Source organism: Melozone crissalis, unplaced genomic scaffold (genome assembly GCF_028551555.1).
Source record: "Melozone crissalis strain CALT ecotype California unplaced genomic scaffold, PUWL_Pcris_2 ptg000096l_1, whole genome shotgun sequence".
In the NCBI taxonomy this organism is placed as follows: Eukaryota; Metazoa; Chordata; class Aves; order Passeriformes; family Passerellidae; genus Melozone; species Melozone crissalis.
The window spans coordinates 2,208,431-2,232,920 of NW_026535873.1; the positions used below are offsets into that span (position 1 = coordinate 2,208,431).

The 24,490-nt window shown below is 52.2% G+C and overlaps 1 protein-coding gene across 1 annotated transcript; it reads right to left on the reverse strand.

Annotated features, from left to right (window-relative positions):
- Nucleotides 1-5,796: 5,796 nt before the first annotated feature.
- LOC128947321 (olfactory receptor 14J1-like) lies at nt 5,797-6,732 on the reverse strand. Its single transcript, XM_054291575.1, has one exon. The coding sequence runs from the start codon at nt 6,727-6,729 to the stop codon at nt 5,797-5,799; it is 933 nt and encodes a 310-aa protein (XP_054147550.1). The 5' UTR covers nt 6,730-6,732.
- Between the last annotated feature and the right edge of the window lie 17,758 nt (nt 6,733-24,490).

Genomic DNA, 24,490 nt, shown 5'->3' on the forward strand with positions numbered 1-24,490 from the left:
AAAAGAACCGCCCCTCCTGCACAGGCACCGATTCCAAAATTAGTATTTCTCCTCAAAAATTCCCTATATGCTCGGGTTTCTCCCAGACAAAAGCTGCCAGGACAGACAGCTCTGGCTGACCTTGGCCTCTGGTGGTTGCTTTTATTCTGCCCTGAAACACTGGGGTTCCACCCTTTACTTCTTATGGAAAAGAAACATCCTTCTTCTTCAGGAGCCCATGGCTGAAATTTGGATTCCACCTCCAGAAGTCCTATATCCAATGATTGCTCCAACACAAAAGCTGCCATTACAGACAGGTCTGGCTGGCCTTGCCCTCCTGAGGGCCGGCTCTCACCTGCCTTCCAAAAGCAGGTGCTCTGTGCTTTCCTTTCTGTGGATAAGAATTGGCCAAAAATAGGATTTCACATTCAAAATTCCATATGTCTAAGAGTTGGTCCCAAACCTGCCAGGACAGACATACAGGCCTGACCTTGGCCTCTGGTACTTGTAGTTCATCAGCCCCTGAACCACTGGGGCTCCATGGTTTCCTTCCTGTTGAGACCCTGGTGACACTGTGGGGCCCATGAGGACCAATGTGAAATTGTGGGGCCTTCTGAAATGAAGAGATCCTTGTGGCACTGTGAGGACCCTGTGGAACAAAGACCATCACTCAGGCTCTGTTGGGCCGCATGGTCCCAAGGGGCCAGTGTGAAGCAGCAGGGCTTTGTGGAACCAGGAGGCCATTGCTGCATTTCAGGGCCTCGTGGAACCAAAGGGCTGTTGTGATCCTGCAGGGCACCGTGGATCCATGGAGAGCATTGCGGAATTGCAAGGCCCCATGGAATCATGGAGAGCATTGTGACACTGTGGGGCCCCACGGAACCAAAGGGCCACTGTGACCCTGCAGAGCCTCATGGAAGCACGGGGCCATTGTGACACTGCAAAAGCAAGGAGAACATTGTGACACTGTGGGGCCTTGTGGAACCAAGGGGGGATGGAACAGGTCTGGCTGGTTTGGCCTGCCAGGGGCCACTGGACAGGTCCAGCTGATCTTGAAATACTGGGGGCTGATTCTCATCAGTTCTTGAAGAACTGGGGCTCTGTGCTTTCCTTCCTATGGAAAAGAACCATCTCTCTTTCCAGGTGCCCAAGGCCAAAACTGATAATCCCCCTAAAATATTCCCTATCTGCAAGGGTTCTCCCAGGCAGAAGCTGCCAGGAAAGAGAGCTCTGGTTGGCCTTGGCTTCTGGTGGTCACCTCTAATCTCAAGGAAGCCCTGAGGAAAGAATTTGAACATGTTTGACTACTGGAACATCAATAAATGTCTCTCCTCCTCTGAAAAACTCAGATGATCTTCTGATCATATGTGTCTTTTTTTCTCATTGTGTATTTTGCATGAAACATTATTTTCAGCTAAATAATATTATTCTTCTCACTCTACCTAACACTCTGCAGCATTATCTGACACAAAACACCTCCTCTATGTATGGATTCAGGTCACCTGTATAAGCAGATACACGAAAGAATGCAGCAGGAATGATTTGTGTCTGCTCCCATCTGTCCCATCTCTGGAGGTGCAGCCCCAGCACTTGGCAGGGCTCAAGGGCTCATAAGCTCAGCTCCCACCCAGAGAACTTGCAGACCCTGGGGTGCCCCTTCCAACCTCACTGCCCAGAGCCTTTCTGCAGCCTTCCCCCTAGAGCTGCTGCTTCCCTGCAGCCCTGGCCATGGCCAGCAGCAGAACCTGGTGTGTCCTGAGCAGCAGAGCCAGCCCAGGGCCCTGTGGGGATCAGGGGCTGGGGCAGCAGGACAAGCCAGCCCAGCCAGCCAGGACACGCTCAGGTGTGGAAAGGGATGTCCAAGGAGAAGGGCAAGGGAGCATTTCTGGGCCTGCAGGGAGGAATCCAGGGGAAGCTGCAGCTCTGGCCAGGCCCCTCTGTCCCCTGCCCACGGATGCTGTGCTGGCCTGGGCAGAGGGGCTGGCACTGAGTGGGCAGAGGCAGCCTGTGCTGAGCATCTCCTGGAGGAATTCAGAAATCTGACCTGAACATGTGTTCATGTGTTCATGAAAGCCAGAGCTCAGCTGGAGCTGATGGGCGCTGCAGGCAACATCCAGAGCAAATTTAATTCAGTCGCTGTGCTTGCAGCAAATGGCTGCAAAAGGAACATGACAACCTGCTGCTGCTGAATAAGGGCAGGGAGGGGCAAATCAAGGGTCACAGAATGGCTTGGGTTGGAATCCTAAAGACCATCCAGTTCAAATCTCCTGCCATGGATGGGCACACCTTCCACTGGACCAGATTGCTCCATCCAACCTGACCTTGAACCCCTCCAGAGGTGGAGACTCTGCAGCCTCTCTGGGTAACCTGTGACAGGGCCTCACCACCCTCACTGGCAAGAATTTCTCCCCAATATCCCATCTAAACCTGCCCTCCTTCACCTCATGGCCATTCCCCCTTGTCCTGCCCCTCCAGGCCTTTGTCCAAAGTCCCTCTCCAGCTCTCACAAAGTCCCTTTAGGTGCTGGAATGGGCTCCAATGTCTCCCTGGAGCCTTCTCGTGCCCAGGCTGAACAGCTCTAGCTCGCTTAGCCTGGCTCCAGAGCAGAGGAGTTCCAGCCCTGCAAATTTCCATTGTGACACTGCAGGACTTCATGTAACCAAGGCTCCATTGTCACTCTGTGGAACCGAGGAGACCCTTGTGACACAGGAGTGCCCCATGGGAACAAGGGGCCATTGTGACACTTCGGGGCCTCATGGAACCAAGGAGAGCATTGTGGCACTGCAAGGGCTCATGGAAACAAGGAACTGTTATGACACAGGTGAGGCAAATGGAACCAAGTGGCCCATTGTGACATGGCAGGGCCTCGAGGAACCCAGGGGCCATTGTGACACTTCAGGGCCTCAGGAAAGCAAGGGGGGATCATTGTGGCACTCTGGGGTCTTGTATAACCAAGGGCCAGTGTGGCACTGCAGGGTCTCATGGAACCAAGGGCCATTTCAAAACTGCAGAGCCAAGAAGAGCATTGGGACCCTGTGGGGCCTGACTGAACTGATGAGAATATTGTGACACAGTGAGACCTTATGGAAACAAGGATCCATTGTGACACTTTGGTGTCTCAGGGAACCAGGAGTCCAGTTATGACACTGCAGAGCCAAGGAGATCTTTATGACACTACAGGGTCTCATGGAACCAAAGGGGCATTGTGACACTGCAGGGCCCCATGGAATTGAGGGGACATTGTGACACTGCTACCTGAAACTGGAAAAAAAAAATAAAATAAACTGCTTAACACCAGTGAGTAGTAAGAAGCAGCATTCTTTATTCAGCCAGATGCACAAGGGGGAATAGCTCCTCCCAAAGCTGTGCATGCTGAGTACAGGAAGTTCCTGTTTACAGTTTGTATTTTACATACATATTCAGTGACTGTCACAGAGTAAACATACACATGATAATCCTTTCCCTGAAATCATTAACATATTTTTCCTCCCCTTCACAGATGTGTTCTTGTATCCTGGGGGTGTCTTTTGTAGTGCCTGGTAGTTGGTGAGGCCAGAGTGACACCTGACTGCCCAGTGAATGGTTAAATGTTGGCACAACTGGAGCTGGTCACTTTGCAATTCTCCTTCTTGTACAACGGACATTGTGCAGTTGCATGGGCCAGTGGATTTTGAAGAACAAGCATTGTGGGATTGTGGGCACTCACCAGGGGGAGATGGTTTTTCATGTCGTAACATCTTGCCTTTTGAGGCTTGTGAAGGCTCTTTTCTCTTCAAGCCTTCCTAAGCCTCACATCAGTGTCTGCTAGAATTAAATCTCCCTCCCCATCCCACAGCAGCCCTGCCTTTCCCTCCTGCAGCCATGGTCTCCAGCACAGCCATGGAGGCTGTTTGGCTCTGGACTGTTCCTGCAGCCCCCAAGGGCAGCTGAGCTCTGCCTTTGGCACAGTCAGGCCTGGCCAGCACAGGCCATGCTTAGCAATTCCCTGTCTGTGCCGGGCCTTGCTGTCAGCCTGGCAGCAGCTGCGTGGCCCCTTTGTGGCCCTGTGCTGGCCCAGCCATGGTGGCCCAGCCCCTGTGCAGGCCCAGCCCAGGCCAGGAGCATTGCGGCCGGGAACGGCCCCTGTGCCATGGTGCCCACAGCAGCCTTGGGGCTCTGTGCCCCATGGCCTCCCTGTTGGGCAACCTCTGCCTGCTCCTGCAGAGCCCATGGCACCTGTGGGGCTGCACAGACAGCCCTGCCCTGGGCTCTGTCGGCCTCTTGGCCAGCAGAGAGGCAGCCAGGGCTGGCCATGGCTGGGAATAGGCCCTGAGCCCTGCAGGAGGATGGAGCTGGGCCACAGCCAAACTCAGCCCAGGCCAAAGCTGGCCTCGGCAGCCACGGCTGCCAAGGGCTGGGCACAGAGGCTGGCAGTGACAAATGTCCTGGGCCCCCTCCGTGCTCTGTCCATGCCACCAAGGGCACAGAGCAGCCTCCTCTCTGGGCCACTTGCCTGTTTGCAATGCCTTGCACAGGCGCTGGCCCTGCCCCACAAGGCCTGGCCTGAGTCCTGCCCCTGCACGCTCAGCCAGGCTGAGATGGACACTGATGGTTTCTGGGCCAGGCTCTCTGAGCCCAGCCCAGCTCCCTGCAAGCTCTGCCAGCTGCCCTGAGCTCTGGGCAGCACCAAGGGCCTCTCCCCAGCCCAGCCCAGCCGGCTCTGGCCCCACAGCTCTGCTCTGGGCACTGGCCCACGGCCTCAGCCCCTGGCAAGGGCACAGCAGCAGCTGCAGCTGCCACAGGACTCAACCCCAGCCATGGGGGAAGGTGCCTGGCCAAGGGAAAGGAGGCTCCCTGGGTGCCCTGCTCTCCTGTGCAGGAGATGCTGAGAGCTCTGCAGCCCCTGCTGCCATCCCATTTGCCCAGGGCAGCACAAGAGCCCCGGCCTTGGGGTCCTCAAAAGCTGCTCCTGCTCCAGGCCCAGGGCCCATCCCAAAGCTGGGGCAGCCACAAAGCTCTGCCCATTTCTGTTCATTCCTGCTGTGATAAGAACAGTATAAAATTTTTTACAAAGTAGTTGCATATTCATTTATTTCACCTAAACACAATTTGAGACTCCCTTCTTACACAATTTCTCTGGGTCACACAAGTAGGAGGGATGATTAAATTGAAGGGGGTGGATAAGAGCATTTCTTTTATTATAACAGAATCAGAAGCAGAAAAAAAATTAAAATATACTTAAGGGCAGACTTGGCCTCTCATGATATGCACTGAGAGCTGCTGACAGAAGAAAGCAGGCCTTCTGTGGCTTATTCTGGTGGGTTACCTCTGCTGGAGTCCATGTGACTACCAAGCTGCTCTAGCACTCCCCTCCTTGGCTGCACAAGGGAAAGAAAGTGTTATGGGAGATAGATTGTGCAATGAGATAAGGCAGTTTTCTATAGCAAAAGGGGAAGTTTTTACAGGCACCAGCAATGAGGAAAAACCCCAATAATTTTAATCTCTTCTTCTGTCAGCAAGTAATGTTGAGCCACTTCCTAGGAAGCAGAACTTCAGCAGTTGGGGTGGTTTATCAAGAAGACAAACACTGTAAATAGGAAATGCCCCCTATTCTTCCTCCTTCCTTAGCTTTTATACCAGAACTGGGGCCATACAGTCTGGAATATCCCTTTGGTTAATTTGGGTCTCTGGCCTGCTGTCCCTTCCCAGGACCTGACCCACTTGCAGCCCCTTGACAGAGGGAGAATGCTGAGAGACAGCAGGAGCCAAAGCAGGGGTGTGTTTCCAGCTCCTTTGTGGCTCCCAATGCAAAGCACTGTGAGGGCTCTTATAGGACAATTAAAGGGCTGAAAAGCATCCAGTCACAGTTTTCCTGAGAGATTCCTTGAGCTGCTGGTTCCTCAGGCTGTAGATGAGGGGGTTTAGGGCTGGAGGCACCATCGAGTACAGAATGGACACTGCCAGATCCAGGGATGGGGAAGAGATGGAGGGGGGCTTCAGGTGAGCAAATGAGTCAGTGCTGAGGAACAGGGAGACCACAGCCAGGTGAGGGAGGCAGGTGGAAAAGGCTTTGTGCCGTCCCTGCTCAGAGGGGATTCTCAGCACAGCCCTGAAGATCTGCACATAGGAAAAAACAATGAACACAAAACAACCAAAACCTAAACAGAAAGTGACCACAAGAAGCCCAACTTCCCTTAAGCTGGAGTGTGAGCAGGAGAGCTTGATTATCTGGGGAATTTCACAGAAGAACTGGCTCAGGGCATTGCCATGGCACAGGGGCAGGGAAAATGTATTGGCTGTGTGAAGCAGAGCATTGAGAAAGGCACTGGCCCAGGCAGCTGCTGCCATGTGGGCACAAGCTCTGCTGCCCAGGAGGGTCCCGTAGTGCAGGGGTTTGCAGATGGACACGTAGCGGTCGTAGCACATGATGGTGAGAAATGCAAATTCTGATGCAATGAAAAAGGCAAAGAAAAATACCTGTGCAGCACATCCTGAGTATGAGATGTCCCTGGTGTCCCAGAGGGAATTGTGCATGGCTTTGGGGACAGTGGTGCAGATGGAGCCCAGGTCGCTGAGGACCAGGTTGAGCAGGAAGAAAAACATGGGTGTGTGCAGGTGGTGGCCGCAGGCTACGGCGCTGATGATGAGGCCGTTGCCCAGGAGGGCAGCCAGGGAGATGCCCAGCAAGAGGCAGAAGTGCAGGAGCTGCAGCTGCCGCATGTCTGCCAATGCCAGCAGGAGGAAGTGCCTGATGGAGCTGCTGTTGGACATTTCTTCGCTCTGGAAATGGTGCACTGTTGAAAGAAGACACTGATAAGCTGGGAAAGAATTAATTGTGTCATACTTATCCTTTTTTATTATAAATCCCCTCAAAATTACTTCTTTTTTTGGGGGAACTTTGCGGAACATTTTTATCTCTGAGCTCAGGTTTAGGCTGCTGCCTCATCTTCAGCATTGCTCTCTGCCAGAGCACCGGGGAGCCCAGAGGGAAAACAGGGCTCCCTGTGCCCCAGTGAAATCAGACCTACGCATCCCACACAGGTGCCTTTTGCTCATTTCACCTCTCTCTATTTCAGGATGATTGCACTTATAACTCGGTTGAACAATAATGTGGAATTTTTGAACACTCCAGTTAAAAAAAAATTTCTCCAAATCCTTCTCTCTTTCCCTGTGCACCTGAACAGGATGGGATACCAAGGGTTGGTCTGGCTCTCTGCTGCCTGGAGTTGTGCCTACTGGGAGCTGTTTCGCTCTATCCAAGCCTTGTCCCTGCCAGTGCTGCCAGAGCCCAGCCCTGCCCTGGGGTCTCAGCTCTGCCCTGCAGACCCCTCCCAGCACAGGGCACTCCCAGGGGCATCTCCCTGGCAGCAGGGCCTTAAGGGCAGGCCAGACAAACAGAGATGCTGCAAGCCAAGGTGCTGCTGCTGCTGTCTGTAGGGAGAGGAGGCTGAGGAGGCCGTTTCTGAGGGAGATCTGAGGCCCATCTGCTGATGCCAAGGCTGACAGTACAGGAGCGTCAGTGACACAGCCAAAGCTGACAGCCCCTTTCCCTTCCCTTGAGGAGAAAGCTGAGAGCAGCCCTGGCCATGCAGCACTATCTCCAGAGCAGGAGGAATCTGCCCTGATAAGGGTGGCTCCTTCCACCCCCAACTTCTCCCCTGCAGCGTCCATGGGGAGCTGCCAGGCAGGCTGAGAGCTGCCCCTGGCAGGTGGCACATGCCCTGGGCTGGCCAAGAGCCCTGAGGGCTGCAGGAGCTGCTCTGCAGGACAGCCCTGGGCAGCTCTGGCTGCAGCCCCAGCTTCAGCCCCTGCAGCCATCCCTGGCAGCCGGAGCCGTCCTGCCCTGTCCCTCTGACGGTGCCCAGGGCAGCCCCGCTCTGCAGCACATCCTCCTCCTCCTCCTCCTGCTCCTGTGTCACAGAGAAACTGGGAGAGTCCTCCTGACACATCCCTTAGGCTGTGGGGTGTGCTGGCTTCAGGAGATCCCTCCAGGAGCACAGGGGACATTGCCCTGCACCCACACACTCACCATGCACAGGGCTGTGAAGAGCTTTCTCCAAGTGAAGTCTCAGCTCAATGTCTTCCCAATCCTGATTGCCTTCAGCCTGTCTCTGCCTGGCTCCTGTCCCCTCAGTGCCTGCAGGCAGAGCCCTCAGCCCTGCTGGGCTGGGAGAGGAGCTGGCCCTGGGAAGAGCTGTTCCTTTAAAGCTCAGCAGCACAGACACAGCAGAATGACTTTAATGAGCCCCTCAGGGATTTGGTGTTGTTTACATCAGACTCAATCTCTGAGAGAGTGTTCAAAAAACTTCTCAAGAATTTAAAATTAAATTGAAACTCCAAAGTTTCTAAAAGTTAATAAGTCCCACTGAGAAAGTGTCCCCAGGTTCCAGTTAGAGCAGAACACTGGAGGCAGTGATGACAGCTGGGGACAAACAAGGCAAAGGTGTCTCTGGTGCTGAGCAAAGCTGGATGTGTTTGAGGAATGCAAAGGGCCAAGGCCTGAGCCCCAGCCCCTGGGCAGGCAGATGCTGTCCCTCCCTCCTTGCTCAGGGCTCTTGCCGAGATGGGCACTGGCATGTGGGGATGTGCAATGGCAAGGGCAGGAGCATGGGGCGGCCCCTGCCAGGCTGCTGAGCAGGGACAAGGAAGCAATGAGGCCCCAGGCCTGCAAGGATCACTTGTCTCCTGCTCCTGCCTCAGTGCTTTCCTTTTTATGGAAAAGAATCCTCTCTCCTTCCCAGGCACCCATTGTGGGAAAACAGGGCTCCCATACTACTAACCAGTATGATTAAGCAGAAGCCATTTATTGTTTACATTATGCACCTATTTATACATTTTAACCCTACTGCATACACTGATCACGCTCTTCTTCATTGGAGCCTCTCTCTTGTCCTTGTGTTCTGCATGCACTTCTCAGAGTATGTGACTTGTTACAGTTCAGGTGGTTCACAGCCCTCTGTTATTGAGTTCTTGTGGTCTTGGTATTCTGTTTCTCAGCCTTTTCTTTCTTCATTTAGCACAGTTTCTGTCTTAGTAACCTTGATGAATTCCAGAGGGCTCTGATAAGAACGACTACAAGCAACATGGCTCATGCACAGTGTGGCCCAAGTTGTTCAGATACATTGCTACAATTCCCCCTTCTTCTTCTTCTTCCTGCACCAGCCAAATCCTTTTTCACTGTATTTTCTACCAAGTGGGTCACCAATTTCACTATGCATGCAATAATACAAAGCAATATAATAATAACTACTAGTAATAACAAAGCTCCCTTTGAGGTATCTTTCAATCATCCAGTTATTCCCCATCCCTCAAACCATTCATCCAAGCCCAAATCATTCAGAGTTAATTTCTTCATGTTGTCTTCTAGTTGTTTGAGTTTCCTGTGAATGGAAGAGAGCAGGTTCATAAAACACATTCCTTCAAAATTCTCACACCTGTGTCCATGTGCTAACAGCAAAAAATCTATAGCAGCTCTATTTTGTAGTGTACCATGTCTCATACTATCTACATCAGTGAGCATTTGATTTAAAATAGCTGAACTTGTGTTCAGTGTGGGAATCCACAAAATCAGAGGGTTTTGGGGAAGCTGCAAAAGGCAGGCCTCAGAGACAGCAGAACTGTGATTAGAGCTAAGCAGTAGCCATGAGATAGGCCAGCATAAAAATTATTTAAAAAGTAGAAAAGCAAGGAGAAATAGAACAATGGTCTATGTCTTAACGCTTGTCTAGAATAACTCCCTAAGATACAGAAAAGTTTTTCTGGCAAGATATTAGGAAGTTTGAAGCTTAATAATGGAGCTCTGTGCATTGTGTTTTAAAGCTTACAAGCAGGTATTGTATTCAAAATAAGCAAGCATTGGTTTTACCAAAGGTACATGTGCTTATAGTGGTTGGATAGAACTGCTGTCAATATGCTTTTGCTTTGTGGGATTGGTTAAAAAACTTATAAATTAAGTTGTACTATTAAGTTCTTGGTCTGCTGCTTGGGATGTTAGCTGCTGGCATCTTCCCATTGTCATAACCATGTAATGAGACTGATGCTGAAAAATAAAACAGCTCAAGGCACGTTCCACAGCAGTGCCTTTCCCGTTTGTGATTTGTACATAGCCCCTGGCTCTCTCTATACAGGAGAGACTGTGCAAAGAACTTTACGTTATTCGAATTTCATTAATTCTAATGTCATATACCTTTCACGAATTGCTCTCACAAAGAACCAAACCCCCCTGTCTTAAGGCACTTTCATAACAACATGTACACACATCTCAAAGAAGGACCTCCAGTACTTGACCAGAATCATGAATCTAAAATTGTTGAAGGGCCATAGCCTCTCATTATGTGGGTGACAGAATATGCTTGTGTTTCTACAGATACAGGACCCCAGTGGATTCCCAGAAGATTTATCAGTCCCTACGTAGACTACAGATCTGAAGAAGACCCCTTGAATGAACACAAAGTCAGCTCCCTCTCCCACCATGCCACAGAAGCAGCTTTCTCTTGGAGATGAAGAAAAAAGAAATTCACATATCCAAACATTGTGGCAAGGACACTCATCACACATAGATATATCCCACTGATAACGTCCATGTCAACCTCAAATGCCTCAATCACCCCTCCCTTTTCCATCCCTCTACCAGTGACCCTTTATCCCTACCCCTCCCTCTTTCCCCTCTTGAAACTACTTCTTTTTCCCTGCCTCAAACTTCCCTTAAAAAAGAGAAGGGAGTGATTGGGAGGAGTTGGTAAGAACTATAGGGGGAACTTAAGAATATTTAAGGATGTCTTAAAATAAGTCAACTAATGTGTGGTTTTACCATCCACAAGTGAAAACTACCCAGTGGGAAAGAAGAAGTATGATTCTTCCTGTGATACCCTCCAGGGCACCCCGCAGCAGTACCAGTGCCACCATTGCCATCATCTTTATCAGCACCCTCATCTGTATCCAAATGACCACCAGCTGGACCATCCCTCAGCCAAATCAAAACATCTGGGTCACTTTGGTGAAGTCATTAAAGACAGACAATCTTTGCATGACCATGGAAAGCGTAGACGATACGCTCTTAACATTCTAGGTGGGAGTCCCCCTGTCACCAAATGACTGCCTGTATGTAGGTAAGAAACCCAACCCCATGGACACCTGGGACAAATGGACAAAGATCCTCCCACACCATGTCTCCACAGGATTTGTTTTTCAAGGCCCAGGATGGTGTTCCGAGCCATAGCATGAGAAACAGGCTAGGTTTCCAACCATCCAGTGGTGGCTTCCACCATGGTCAGCACATAGCACTTGCCCTGGCGTGTCTGGGGCAGTGTGATGGAGTCAATCTGCCAGGCCTCCCCATACTTGTACTTGGACCACCACCCACCATACCAGAGGGGCTTCACTCGCTTGGCCTGCTTGATGGCAGCACAGGTCTCACAGTCATGGATAACCTGAGAAATACTGTCCCTGGTTAGACCCACCCCTCGGTCTCGTGCCCACTTATAGGTGGCATCCCTGCCCTGGTGGCCTGAGGCATCATGGGCCCATTGAGCTAGCAATAACTCTCCCTTATGTTGCCAATCTAACTCTATCTTTGACACCCCTAGCTTTGCAGCCTGACCTGCCTACTCATTGTTTCAGTGTTCTGCATTAGCCTGACTCTTGGGGACATGGGCATCAACATGGTGGATATTCACAGCTAGAGTTTCTACCCAAGAGGCAATGTCTTTCCACTCACCAGCAGCCCAGATTGGTTTTCCTCTATGCTGCCAGTTAGCCTCTTTCCACCTTTCCTGCCAACCTGACAGAGCATTTGCAACCATCCACAAATCAGTGTAAAGGTAGAGCTTTGGCCACTTCTCTCTTTCAGCAATGTCCAGGGACAGCTGAACGGCCTTGAGTTCCTCAAGTTGACTTGATCCACCTCCTTCTTCAGTAGCTTGTGCAACCTGTCATTTGGGGTTCCATATGGCTGCTTTCCACCTCCAGTTCATCCCTACGATGCGACAGGAACCATCAGTGAAAAGAGCAAGGTGTGCTTTCTCTGCTGATAGCTAATTGTATGGTGGAGCTTCTTTAACCTTGTCACTTACTCCTGATTCTCTTCATCAGTGAGACCAAAGTTCTCACCTTCCATCCAGTTTGTAATTATCTCCAAAATTCCAGGGTGATTCAGCTTTCCAATATGGGTGCGCTGTGTGATCAGAGCAATCCATTTGCTCCATGTGGGGTCAGTGGCATGGTGGGTGGTGGGAACCTTTCCTTTAAACATCTGCCTCAGCACCAGTAGTTGCGGTGCCAGGAGGAGTTGTGCTTCTGTGCACATCACCTCTGAGGCCCCTTGGACTCCTTCATAGGCAGCCAAGACTTCCTTCTCTGTGGGAGTGTAGTTGGCTTCGGATCCTCTGTAGAATCCCAGCAGTTGGCCTTAAGCATCCCCAGGCACCTTCTGCCAAAGGCTCCAGGACAGACCATGGCTCCCGGCTGCAGAGTAGAGCACGTTCTTCACCTCTGGTCCTGTCCTGACTGGGCCAAGGGCTTCTGCATGAGCGATCTCCTGCTTGATTTGGGCCAAGGCTTGTTGCTGCTCAGGGCCCCAGTGGAAACTGTTCTTCTTGCAGGTGACCAGGTGGAGAGGGCTCACAATCTGGCTGTGCTTGGGAATGTGCATTCTCCAAAAACCTATGGCATGCAGGAAAACTTGTGTTTCCTTCTTGTTTATTGGTGGAGACTTTGCGGTGTTCCTGTTGATGACCTCAGTGGGAATATGATGCTATCTGTCTTGCCACTTTACACCCAGGAACTGGATCTTTCAGGAAAGTCCTTTGATTTTTCTCTTCTTGATGGTGAAGCTGATTTCCAGTAAAATCTGGATGATTTTCTCTCCTTTCTCAAACACTTCCATTGCTGTGTTCCCTCACACAATGATGTCCTCAATGCACTGCAGGTGTTCCGGAGCTTCACCCTTTTCCAGTGCAGCCTGGGTCAGTCCATGGCAGATGGTGGGGATGTGCTTCCACCCCTGGGGCAGTCGGTTCCAGGTGGACTGCACGCCCCTCCAGGTGAAAGCAAACTGAGGCCTGCATTCTGCTGCCAATGGAATGGAGAAAAATGCATTGGCAATGTCAACAGTGGCAAAGCACTTTGCTGCCTTGGACTCCAGCTCGTACTGGAGTTCCAGTATGTCCAGCACAGCAGTGCTCAGCAGTGGAGTCACTTCATTCAATGCACGATAGTGCACTGTCAATCTCCATTCTCTGTCAGACTTGTGCACAGGCCAGATGGGGCTGTTGAAGGGTGAGTGGGTTTTGCTGACCATCCCTTGGCTTTCCAGCTCACGGATCATTCTGTGGATGGGGATCATGGCATCTCAATTTGTTCAATACTGCTGGCGGTGCACGGTCAGGGTGGCAATTGGCACTCGTTGCTCTTCCACCCTCAGGAGTCCTACTGCAGATGGGTTTTCTGATAGTCCAGGCAAGGTGTTCAACTGCTTTATGTTCTCTGCCTCTACAGCAGCTATTCCAAACGCCTACCTGAGTCCCTTTGGGTCTTTGTAAAGGTTTTCCAGAGGAAGTCTATGCCCAGAATCCACGGGGCCTCTGGGCCAGTCACAATAGGATGTTTCTGCCACTCCTTCCCAGTCAGGTTCACCTGGGCTCCCAACAGGGTCAATTGCTGTCATCCCCCTGTCACCCCAGCAACGGAAACAGGTTCTGCCCCCACATGTCACGATGGTATCAGGGTTCACTGCACACCTGTATCAACAAAGGCGTTGTGTTTTTCTGGTTCTGATGTGCCAGGTCATTGGATCCACACCATCAGGAAGATCCAGTTTTCCCCATGCCTCTTCGTTCCTGCCTAGAGGCAGGGCCCCTCTAACCCTAGGTATCATTTCTTTCCTGGACATACATACTAGAGGTACTTTCAAGGAAATCTGACAGATCACACCTGGTAGCTCGATCATGGGAGGCTGAGCCCACCTTCATTTTGGTGGAAGTCTTTGGTTTCCCTCCTTGAGCTGATGCACCTGTGCTGCTAGGACAGAAGTGGGTTTCTCATCCCACCTTCCCATGTCTTCCCCATGGTCACAGAGGAAGAGCCACAGGTCAGCCCATGGGGTGTACCCTCTCTCTCTGGCTGGGGGATGTTGGGCTCTGACTTTTAGGCCTGTGACTCACACTGGTGCCATATGGGAACTGTTTCTCTTCACCTCCTCCTTCATCTCCCTCATCTCCTCTTTGAGGTCTTTGATCATACCAGAGACATGAGCCTGCATGGGGCCATTGATCACACTCTCACAATTTCTAAGCTTGTTGGTGACAGAACCCACTGTCTCTCGGTTGCTATCACCATTAATCATTGCAATGAAGGTGGTGTATTGGGATGGCCCCAGATTTGCCAGACTCCACAGCGTTTGCCCTGTGCACTTGATTTGGTCTGGGTCATTATCATGCTGTTCATCCCTCCCAAAGAGTACCTCTAATATTGCCACTTCTGTCAGCTCTTGGATCCCTTCCTTGAGGGTCTTCCAGCACATTCTATGGTGGTGCTCCTGCATTCTCTCCCTGTGGACAAACCTCTTTCTGACACTCATTAAAAGCCGCTCCAAGAGAGATGGGGACTCTGACTCCGTTACAAAAATCTGATTCATACTTGAGTCCTGGGTCAAGGGTCCCAAATTCCTTGCCTCACCACCATCCTGGTGCACTCCTGTACGCGAAAGGTCCCAGACACAGAGTAACCAGGTTGTATAAGGCTCACGTCCCTGTTGTACAATGTCTTTGTGCAGATTACAGAGACTTTTGTACATCAGGGACTCGGTGATGATCTCAACCATTCGCTCCCCTGTGGGTTATGGGGCCCTCCTTTTTCATCCTTATCTGGGTGCTCTGATTTCATCTTAGACCTCCTTGTTTCCACAGGGGTGACTGCTGCTGGCTGTGACTACCCTTGCAGTTCAGCTGGAACCTGGACGGTTGTAACATCTGTGGGTTCCACTGCTGCACCATCAGACTCTCCTTTTTGGGGCAGGGGGAGCGTTTCTCACCAGCTGGGGAAATGTGCTCCTTCAGTATCTGGCCCATCTCCTTCACCAGAACCCCCACCCAGTCTGGGTGGTTAATTTCTGAGGTGGGCTGTGAGGCAGGGTCAGGCTCTGGGGCAGCAGCATCCCTGGTCTCTGGGGTTGGTGCCAGCATGGTTTTATCCAGGTTAATCTTCCCTTATCTCTGAATGCTAAATTGAACAGGCCTATCAGCAGCACCAACCATTGTATGATATCATTGGCATTTAGAGTGGATCTGAACCCTTTGAAAACTGGTGGGGCAGACCCAAAGAGCTGGGTGAAGGGCTGGGAGAAAAGTGCCCTAGTGTCATTTCCTCACAGCAAGTACCATTATTAAAGTAAGCCCAAAAACACACTAGTAGTGTGTGATAGCTCTGAATCCATGTGCCTGCCTTCCAGCGGAAGTTAAAGATCCATTAATTCCTCACCTTATTGTGATATATGTTATGGAATAATTTGTGCCTGTGTAAAATATATGTGAAATAAGTTGTGCTTGTACAAAAAAATTCTTAAAGATTTAAAACCACAAGCTGCAGCCGGGGACAAGATTGCTTCACAAATTGAGAAATCACAGATGGCAGTGGAGAGAAAAAACTAATTAGCAAACAAAAAGACGTGGCTCTGTGCAGAGATGGGCCCTTTCCCAGGACAGTCCAGAGACACCCAAGCGATGAATACTCAGTGTCTATGATCAAGATAGTCAGAGTCTTCAAGGGTGTGAATCCCAATGCCACGTTCCTGTAACTTGACGATCAGCATTCATCACTTCCCAGAAACAGTTCTGTCCAGCCCAGCACACAGAAAAGGAATCTACATAAATATGTGAAGCGACAAGAAGAATAGGAGAAACTCTGCCCTAGGTGGAAAAAGCTGTATAAAACCAACCCAAAGGAGACAACATTTGTGAGCAGAGGGGATCCAAAGCGATAGAGTTTAGATCAGTGTTCACCCAGCGCTGATCCTGGGCTTGAAGCTGTCCCTTTGATTGTGGCTATCGGAGACTGAATCTTGGTTGCGAAATTAAAAAAAAAAAATTATTGATTATTGATTGGCTTTATAATTTATTATTTATAACATTATTAAGCCATAAAACAAACTGAATTGCTGGGGAAGATGAAACAGGAAAGCCTTATAAATATGATTGCCTTTCAAAAGATTTTGAGGATATTGAAACTATAAGCAAGATTGAAATGAAAGCAAGCTTTGAGATACCTCAGTTACTGAACAATTGGAAAACAATGGTATGGCCAACTGAAGGTAACCCCCTTTTGATAAAACAATTCCCTCTGCTGGCAGACAGCTCCAAGGGTTAGAGCAGACCCCACTAGCTTGGCAGAAGGGGTCCAAAGAGGAGTTTTTAGGGTTTAAAATGTAACACAGTATGGTGATGTAATGATTCTTATAGGCTGTATGTAAATGCCATAGGATTTGTATCTTGTACTAGATTGGTTAGTGAGAATTAGAATATTCAACACAGAAGATGTTTTATTATATTGTAACGAGAACCTCGCTCTCTCATCCTCTCTCTCTCTCTTTCTCATCTCTTTACCACGCTCTTGCCTTCTCTCACTTTACCACTCTCTGTACTTCTCTCAGGCCTGCTCCAGCTGCATCTGGCAGCTCTGAGCAGGGCCCAGGTCCTACACACTTTGCAATAAACTGCAAATTCCACAGCCTGGCTTTAGAGGTCTCTCCAGATCCCTTGGAAAGTGAGACCACCTGGAGACCAGGGGACACCAGCTGGAGCTCCAGGCACAGCTGATGATTGGCACAGCTGAGTCTGTGGGAAGCTCCCATAGCTCCTGCCTTCTCCCTGCCTGTTGACAGCTCCCTCCCTCCAGCCCTCAGACCCTACCTGTGGTAGTTGGTGTTTTACAGGTGTTTTAACATAAAAGTTAGATTTCCTATGTTTGTCAGTTATAATGGTTTCTCCCATGTACCCCAATGGTTTCTCCCATGTACCCCATTTTGTTCCCCTTAATGCTTCAGTCCCAACTTGTTTACCACAGTTTTCCCACCACTTGTCTGCCCATCAGTGTGTCAGTCTCCCTGCTCCTCCCCTCATTCCCTTATAAGCCTTGTCAATCTCAGTTGTACTACCCCTTACTCTCGTCAGTCTCTCTAGTCACTCCCCTTGTATTCTCGAATGTTCTGTGTCAGTTAGATATGTCTCGATGGCTGATTGCTTTTTGAGGCTTCTTCCCTCCCCTGAATGATTCTTATTGGGGTTGCTATGTGATCTGTTCCTCCCCTAAGATCCCCTCATTGGATGAGAGTTGTATCCACCCCTTGCACCATCCCTTCTTTAAAAACACTAGTCAGACCCATTTTCCTTGTGACTTGCACCTGACCCCTTTCAGGAATAGAGCCTCCTTGGAAACTCAGACAAAGCCTCCTTGGAAATTCAGACAAGTGATCCTTCCTTGTTTCCTTCACCTCTGATTTCTCGTGCTGTGCTCCTGCTGTGTCACCCACGCCGTAGCGATTACCGCCACCCTAGACGGTCTCGGCAGAGATCAGGGCGCGGCCACTCTCGTGTGTGCCCTCGGCCACCAAGGGTGTGCCAGCCAGAGAAACTCCATCCCGTGGCTGCAGAGCATTTCCACATCTGCCCATCCCCTTTCTTCCATTCCAGCTCATCCCTTTGCTTTGCCTTCCAATAATAAACAGTTTGGCTTCTTCGCTTTACCTGCATCTCTGTGGAGCTGGAGCGATGCAAATCCACAGCCCTGGGACACACAGGCTCCTCCTGCTGTTCTCTTCCATGCCGTGTTTTGTGCACAGACACAGAGGAACAAGGGCAGATCAGGCTGGAAAGGTCCCTGTGCTGAAGGTCCAGTTCCACAACACTGTGCAGTTACAGATGGAGCCCCTGGACTTTGGAAGAGCCAACCTGAGGATGCTCTGAACCCAGCTGTGAGGAATTCCATGGAAGCATCCATGGAGGGCAAAGGAGCTTGGAATGCTGGAAGGTTTCAAGAACAGCTTCCTGAAAGCACAGCAGTGCTCCGTCCCTGCACAGGATCAGGAAGAGGGCAGAACCAGAGACCATTCGGGTTTAACAGAGAGCGTTGGGCGTGCCTAAGAGATAATGAAGCAGCAGCACAGTGCTCGAGACTCGGACACGCGACTGTGCCAGTGCCCGGAGTGCTGTAAGGCAGTGCCGGGATCCCAGGTGTGCTTCTGGTCCCCACAAGTGAGGAATGGCAGCCCCAGGCTCAGACCCAGTCAGAATGCCAACCAAATGAGACCAGGGGGAGGGCACCCTTCCAGTTTCTCTTAGGCATGGCCGCAAAACAGTCCCTGCTGCTTCTTCCTCCGCCTGTGTTTGGGCTGTGCTGGTGGCAGAGCCAGCCAGGCTGTGCTCGGCATTCCAAAGCCTGTTGGGAGTGGGAATGAAAAGCTCTGAGTGCACAGCAGAGTCCTGGAAGGTGCTTGCAAGAGCATCCTGTGAGGACAGGGCTCTGGGCTCTGGCTGGGAACAGCCTGGTTTTGCTGCTGTGAGTGCAGGCAGGAGTTGAGGCAGGTGAAGAGGCAGCGGGCAGCTTGTGTTTGTAGAGGGCCTGGGGCTGCACCTCTGACGATCCACCTGGAAACACACTTGGGGGAATATGAGCTGGAGCTGGAGTGCCTGTCCTGAAAGGACCTGGAGTCATTCAGCCCTGCCAGGTTTTCTTAAGGGTGTGTTGGTGTTTCCCTGGAAATCTGCACATTTGGGGAAATGCCTTTGGAGGAAAGGGGCTTGCTTCTCAAGGAAAGTGCTTTCCAGGGAGCTCCAGTGAGGTAGGTGCAAGTGTCCCCCTTTGGCTCGCTGTGCTCCTTTCAGTCCTTGAGGTCTGTTGCACTTGGTAGAGGGGCAGGGCAAGGGAGAAGGCTGTGAAGAGCAGGTTTGGCATCCACCTGGACCTGCAGAGACCAACCCAAGCACCTGCAGTAGGGTGTGTTCCCCCCGTTGGACAAAGGTGTGAGCAGGAGCATCTCTGTCCAGCCACGAGCCCCAAAGCTCTCCTTGAGAGCTGTGAATTAAAAGGCCTTTACACACACACTTTTCACATTTTCCCTGTCTGTTGTGCTTCAACTCTTGGCAATATGCATTTGCCTCCTACATGGTGGAAGCTGCTGTGGCCCAGGGCCAGCACAGAGCCGGGCTGTGTGGGCCAGGCAGCGTGGAGAGCCTTGGCTGATCTTGGTGTGTCCCTGGCCTCAAAAAAGGCTTGGAAGGTTTGCCTCCCAAGGCATCCTGCTCATTGGCTCTCCCTGTGCATCTTGGAGAGAACAAGGTGGGCATTTCTGGCAGCTGGGCATCAGCAGGCCTTAAAATGGGGGCATGTTGTGTAGCAAGGCCAGCTGAGATACCCTGAGAGCAGCCCAGTGCTCCTTGCTCCCCTCTGCTGACACGTGAGTGTTTGTCTGGTTTTGGGATGGCCCTGGCTGTGTCAGGGGTGCTATGTGGACACGAGACAGCCGGTCCTGTCCCGCTGGGTCCCAGCAGTGCCTCGCAGCAGCCCTGCATCCACGTCAGGATGCTGGCCAAGAGAGGTCATGGTAGCTGAGGCCGCTGATTTTAAGCTTGTGCAGGTGCCTACAGGTCAAGGCCAAGGGTGTTCCCTCAGGATACAGCAGTCCTGAGGCCTCTCCCTTATTCAAAGAAATCAGCAGACAAATGCATTGTCTGCCAGAAGCCCTTTTATTGACCTGGCAGGAGTGCAGGAGTCTGCACCCCACTAAAATGTTTTTCCACCATGTATACATTTCAGTGGGTTAATGTAGGAATTGTATCAAAAATACCATCTATCTGTACACTGCTGAGGTGATTCGATAGGCAGGGGGTTAGAAATACATTGTGTCAGATTCCTAGACTTGAAGCTGATGTCCAGGCACTGGCCAGGAGCGGTCACCATGCCCTAAAGCATCACAAAGTCTTCCTCAGGGCTTCCCTGCACTGGGCTGATTCCCTGCTTGCCCTTAGTTCTTCTGGCAGACTATGTCTAAAGGTTTTTGTCAAGTCACTCTCATGTCAAGTTAGGCCAGCCAGGTTTTTCTTATGCTAACTGGTGCTTAGCACTTATGTCTGTCTGCACTAAGCACTTGCATACTATTGTGAATTGCTTGTGCTTACTAATGTCAAACAAAGGCCTTGTTCCATTGCCAAAGGTGCCTGAGGCCCCCTGCTCCTTGTGGCACCAGTTGCTTTCCTGTGGGATGTTCTACCTGCCCGGAGAGTAAAGAGGGAGCTGGAGAAAGAGCTGGCCAGGCTGCTCTGGATCCTTTACCAGCAGCCCTGGCTGAGTGGAGCAGTCCGAGCTGAGCGCAGAGGTGCCAATGGAACAGCCGTGCCCAGGAAGGCTCAGTGGGAAGGGTGATCCAGGAACCACAGGCCTGGCAGCCTGAGCTGCCCCCGGGGAAGGCCTTGCAGCAGATCCTCCTGAGTGCCATCCCACGGCATGTGCAGGGAACCAGGGCATCTGCTGGAGGGGGGAAAGCTCTGCGGAAGGACAGGGACAGCTGGGGGTCCTGGTGGGGTGTTGAGGGCTTCTGTGGGGGAGTTTGGGGAGGTTGGTGTTGGTGGGCTGTTGGAGGAGGAGTTGTCTGGAAGGTGAGAGGTCTAGGCTGGAATTTGAGTCAGTTTGAAGGCAGCATCTGTGGTTTGGCACACAGCTTTGATTACGGAGGGCAGAAAGAATATCTGTGATTTTTCCTGTTCATGGTCCTGATTCTTCTAAAGGGAACAAGAGAGGAGAGCTGTACTTTACTGGCCACTTGGATATCTGTACCAGGGGGAGGATTAGCCCCTTTGCCATCTACTCATTTGTTTGGGCTACTTTTGTAACACTGAGTGGACTTTCATTTCTTGAGAGCTTTTATCCTTAAGAGAATTAGGATATTATCATCCCTTCACAGAAAACCATTTGCAAACCAAAGAATGGCCTTTTCTTGCCTCTGTGCAGTGTTATGTTCTGTAAAGTGACTCTCAGTGGATGACATTAAGGCAAATGAATTGCTGCTTTGAGAAGGGAAGCAAAATTCCAACTCTTCACCTTCACCATCCCAATGAATTTGGGAAGTTTGCAACTTTTTGGAACTATGTGAGTTGACCAATGGGAAGTAAAACTTTCCTGAATTGAGGAGTGTTAAATGACAGGTCCTTCTGAGCCTTTGCAACTAAGGTGTTTTTGTGCTGAAGGAAATTACTTCAATGAGAAAATAATTTCAGCATGGAGTAAGAGCTTCTGACAGAAACCAAGTGTTGCCAGCAGTTGCTCCAGGTGCTGCTGCCAACAGCCCCTGCAGGAAGGAGCACAGCCCCCAATTCACGTGGGCTTTGGCTCCCTGTGGCACAGAAGCCCCCCGGGGGCACAGGTGTCTGGGGCAGGTGATGGGCACCAGCGCTGCCAGGGCTCGGGGGTGGCCGCTCTGCTTGGGCTGGGACTCTGCCACACCTGCTGATATCAGCGCTCCCCAGGCCCCAAAGGGTCAGAGCACCATTGGTGCCCTGGCCCACACGTTCCCTATCTGTGTCACACCCGTGGGTTTAGGATGTTTACCAGCTGGGACGTGTCCCAAGGAGGCCGTGCCAGCTTCTGTGGAAGGTCCTGTGCCCTTCCCAGCGCGGTTGCGTTGGCAACCCTGGGGCTCCTTGTGCTGCACTGAGCCCACAGAGCAGGGCAGCATTTGCTGATGGACTGAGCCATTCCTAAAGACCCTGTTGGGCTGTCTTAGACACTTGGGGTGAGAGATTCCTTCCAAGCTGGGCCATTTTGGGTTGGCTGGGGGCAGCCCCAGGGCAGGGCAGGGTGTGTGCAGGGGCCCTTTGTGACATGGTGCAGCACGGTCACTGTGGCATGGAACGGGTGTCCAAGGGCCCTTTGTGACACATAGGAGCTGGTGGTGACAAGACCACGCCACAGCGCTTGGATCACACGACGGGGCAGAATGGGACAGAGCGGTGCCGTGAGGAGCCCCCGCACAGCACACTCGTTCCTGTCTGACCCGGAGCCTTTCCGAGGCGTTAATCCTGCAGCTGACCTCGAGGACAGACCACAGAACTTGGTGCCCCAGAGGCATCTCCCATCCCTGCCACCGGTGCCCTCGAGGCCAGACCACAATCCTTGACAGGAGTCTCCTGTCCTTGTAGCAGGAGCCCTCGAGACCACAGTGCAGGACTTTCTGTCCTGTAGCCTTTCCAAGGCTTCTGTCTTGAAGGTGCCTTCCAGACAGGACTGCAGGACTTGCTAACTTGGAGCTTTTCCGAGGCATCTCTCCTGCAAGTAGCCACAAATCCAGTCACTGACATGGAGCAAAGACCCCCAAGAGTGCCCAAGCTGGCCTGGCTGGAAGAAGAGGAAGAAGGCCCTGGAGTTGCCCCAGCACATCAAACCAAAGAGGTGGTGTCACTTGAGCTGCCGCAGGAGGGTGAGTGCCAGAGCTGGGCCACAGGGTTGGTGCCTGCACCAGCTTGGTGCCTTTGCATCCCATCCCATCCCATCCCATCCCATCCCATCCCATTCCATTCCATGCCATTCCCTGGGGACATGCCCATGGACAGGACAGAAGAGGGGCCAGGCAGACACCCTGCAGGGGCCGTGCTCCATCCCCTGAGCCATCCCAGGGCTGTCCCTGCCTGGGGAGTGCAGGGCTGGGCTGTGTTCTCCGGCCTCTCCCGCAGCCCCTCAGCTCTGGCTGCGCTCGCTCTTTGCCAGGTGCAGCCCTGCAGCGCACACAAGAGCAGGACCCCCCCCGCGGCCTCTTCCGCAGAACAGCCCATGTACCTGCAGCCATTCCCACCTGGGCTGGGCCTGCTGGCACCGTGCTTGGAGCATTCCCTGCAACATCCATGGCTTCTTGCCCTTCTCCTACAGCTGGTTTGCCAATTCATGAGGAGAATTCGGGAGGAAGAGGCCAGCCCCATGGGCACTGGGCTCAGAGCATATTCGCACATCTTCAAAACCAAGACCAGTGCTGCCCTGCTGGATATGCTCGTAGAGGAGGGCTTTACCAATCCAAAGCAAGTAAGCCGCCTGTGGCCAGGGTTTGATCCTCCCAGCAATTGCTTGACCACACCTGCTGGTTACTGGAAGCCTTTGAGGCCATGGCAGTATGGTGGGAAGGGAAGCATTTTGCTGGGGACATTCCTCCCTCTGGCAGCTTTCCAAGTCTCCTTGTGCCTTCTCCAGGTTCCTGCCCTGGTCAGGTACATCCACCAGTGGCTCCTGGCCAATCAGTTTGCTGAGCACAGGCTGAACAGGACCCTGCTGGATCTCACGGAAGCACAGCCCGCTGACGTGGTCATGACGCTCCTGCGTGTGGCCCCGTCCTGTGACAGGTATGGGCCCCACCTGCCCAGAGGGCTCAGGGCTCCCCAGCCCATCACCCTGTACAGCCTGTCCCAGGTGTCTGACCAACAGAGAGTTCCAGGGCCCTCTGGCTGCTCCATTGGCCAGCCCTAGCACGTCAGTCCCCGAGCCTGCTGCCGTGCTCCCTCGCTGCCCCTCAGGGGCCTGTCCCCACAGGGCTGGGCTGCCTGGGTGCTGCTGGTGAGTGGCATGGGGCAGAGGCAGAGCTGGCAGCCAGCTCAGGTCCCCACTGCTGCCCAGGCCATGGTGCTATGTCTGAGACCCCCCTGAGACAGAGCTCTAACCCCACAGAGCTGCTTTGACCATGTGGAAGAGCATCATGTGCTCGCCCAGGACTGCAGAGCCGGCGCTGCTCATACTCCTGGATGTCCTGGAGAGCTGGCCAGAGCAAAGCACATGCACCTCCGATGGGGACAAAACGGGTGTCTTTGTCCTGGCTGTGAGTTTCTGTGACGGGCCTTTGCTGGCCCCAAGGCTGCCTCTCCAGCAGCTCTCCATCCTCCTTCCCCCACTGCATCTCCCTGCCTCAGGCACTGGGTTGAAACCTGGCCCAGGGGCAGCTTCAGGCTCACCAGGCCCCGTGCTCCCCCTGCATGTCTCTGAGCCTCTCCCTCCCCTGCTCAGGCCCTGCCACACAGACACCTCGGCACTGAGCCCTGTCTCGGGGTCTTTGTCCTTTGCAGGCAACTGTGGTGATGTGGAAGATCCTCCAGGTGCCCTGTGTCCCACATATGGTGATGGTGTATTTCCCTCGCTTCTTTGTACATCTGCTCTCCCAAGTGTTCTTGAGCACTCTGGATATGCCAGAGGAGGTTGATGCATTCTGGAAGGAATGCCAGGAGGAATACGGCCTTGCCACCAGCCCCAACAGGTGCTCCATCCTACTCCTCCTGTCTCTGCCATGTCCCTGGCCAAGAGCCAGTGTTCCCAGCGTGACCTGGGCTTTGCTGTGCACGCAGATTTGCAGTGAGGACCCTGAAGTCCCTGCTCTGCCGAATGCAGCACGAGGATGTGGTGGTGGCAATGGAATGCAATTGTGGCTGGGACACGCTGCTGTGTGCTGACACCCACCACTATGCCGTGGCTCTGCTGGCCAGGTGAGACCCCCTTCTCCCCACTTCCTCTGACATTT

What these genes read in the sequence shown, in the direction of transcription:
- LOC128947321 (XM_054291575.1), bottom strand. Translation starts at nt 6,729, where the DNA reads ATGTCCAACAGCAGCTCCATCAGGCACTTCCTCCTGCTGGCATTGGCA.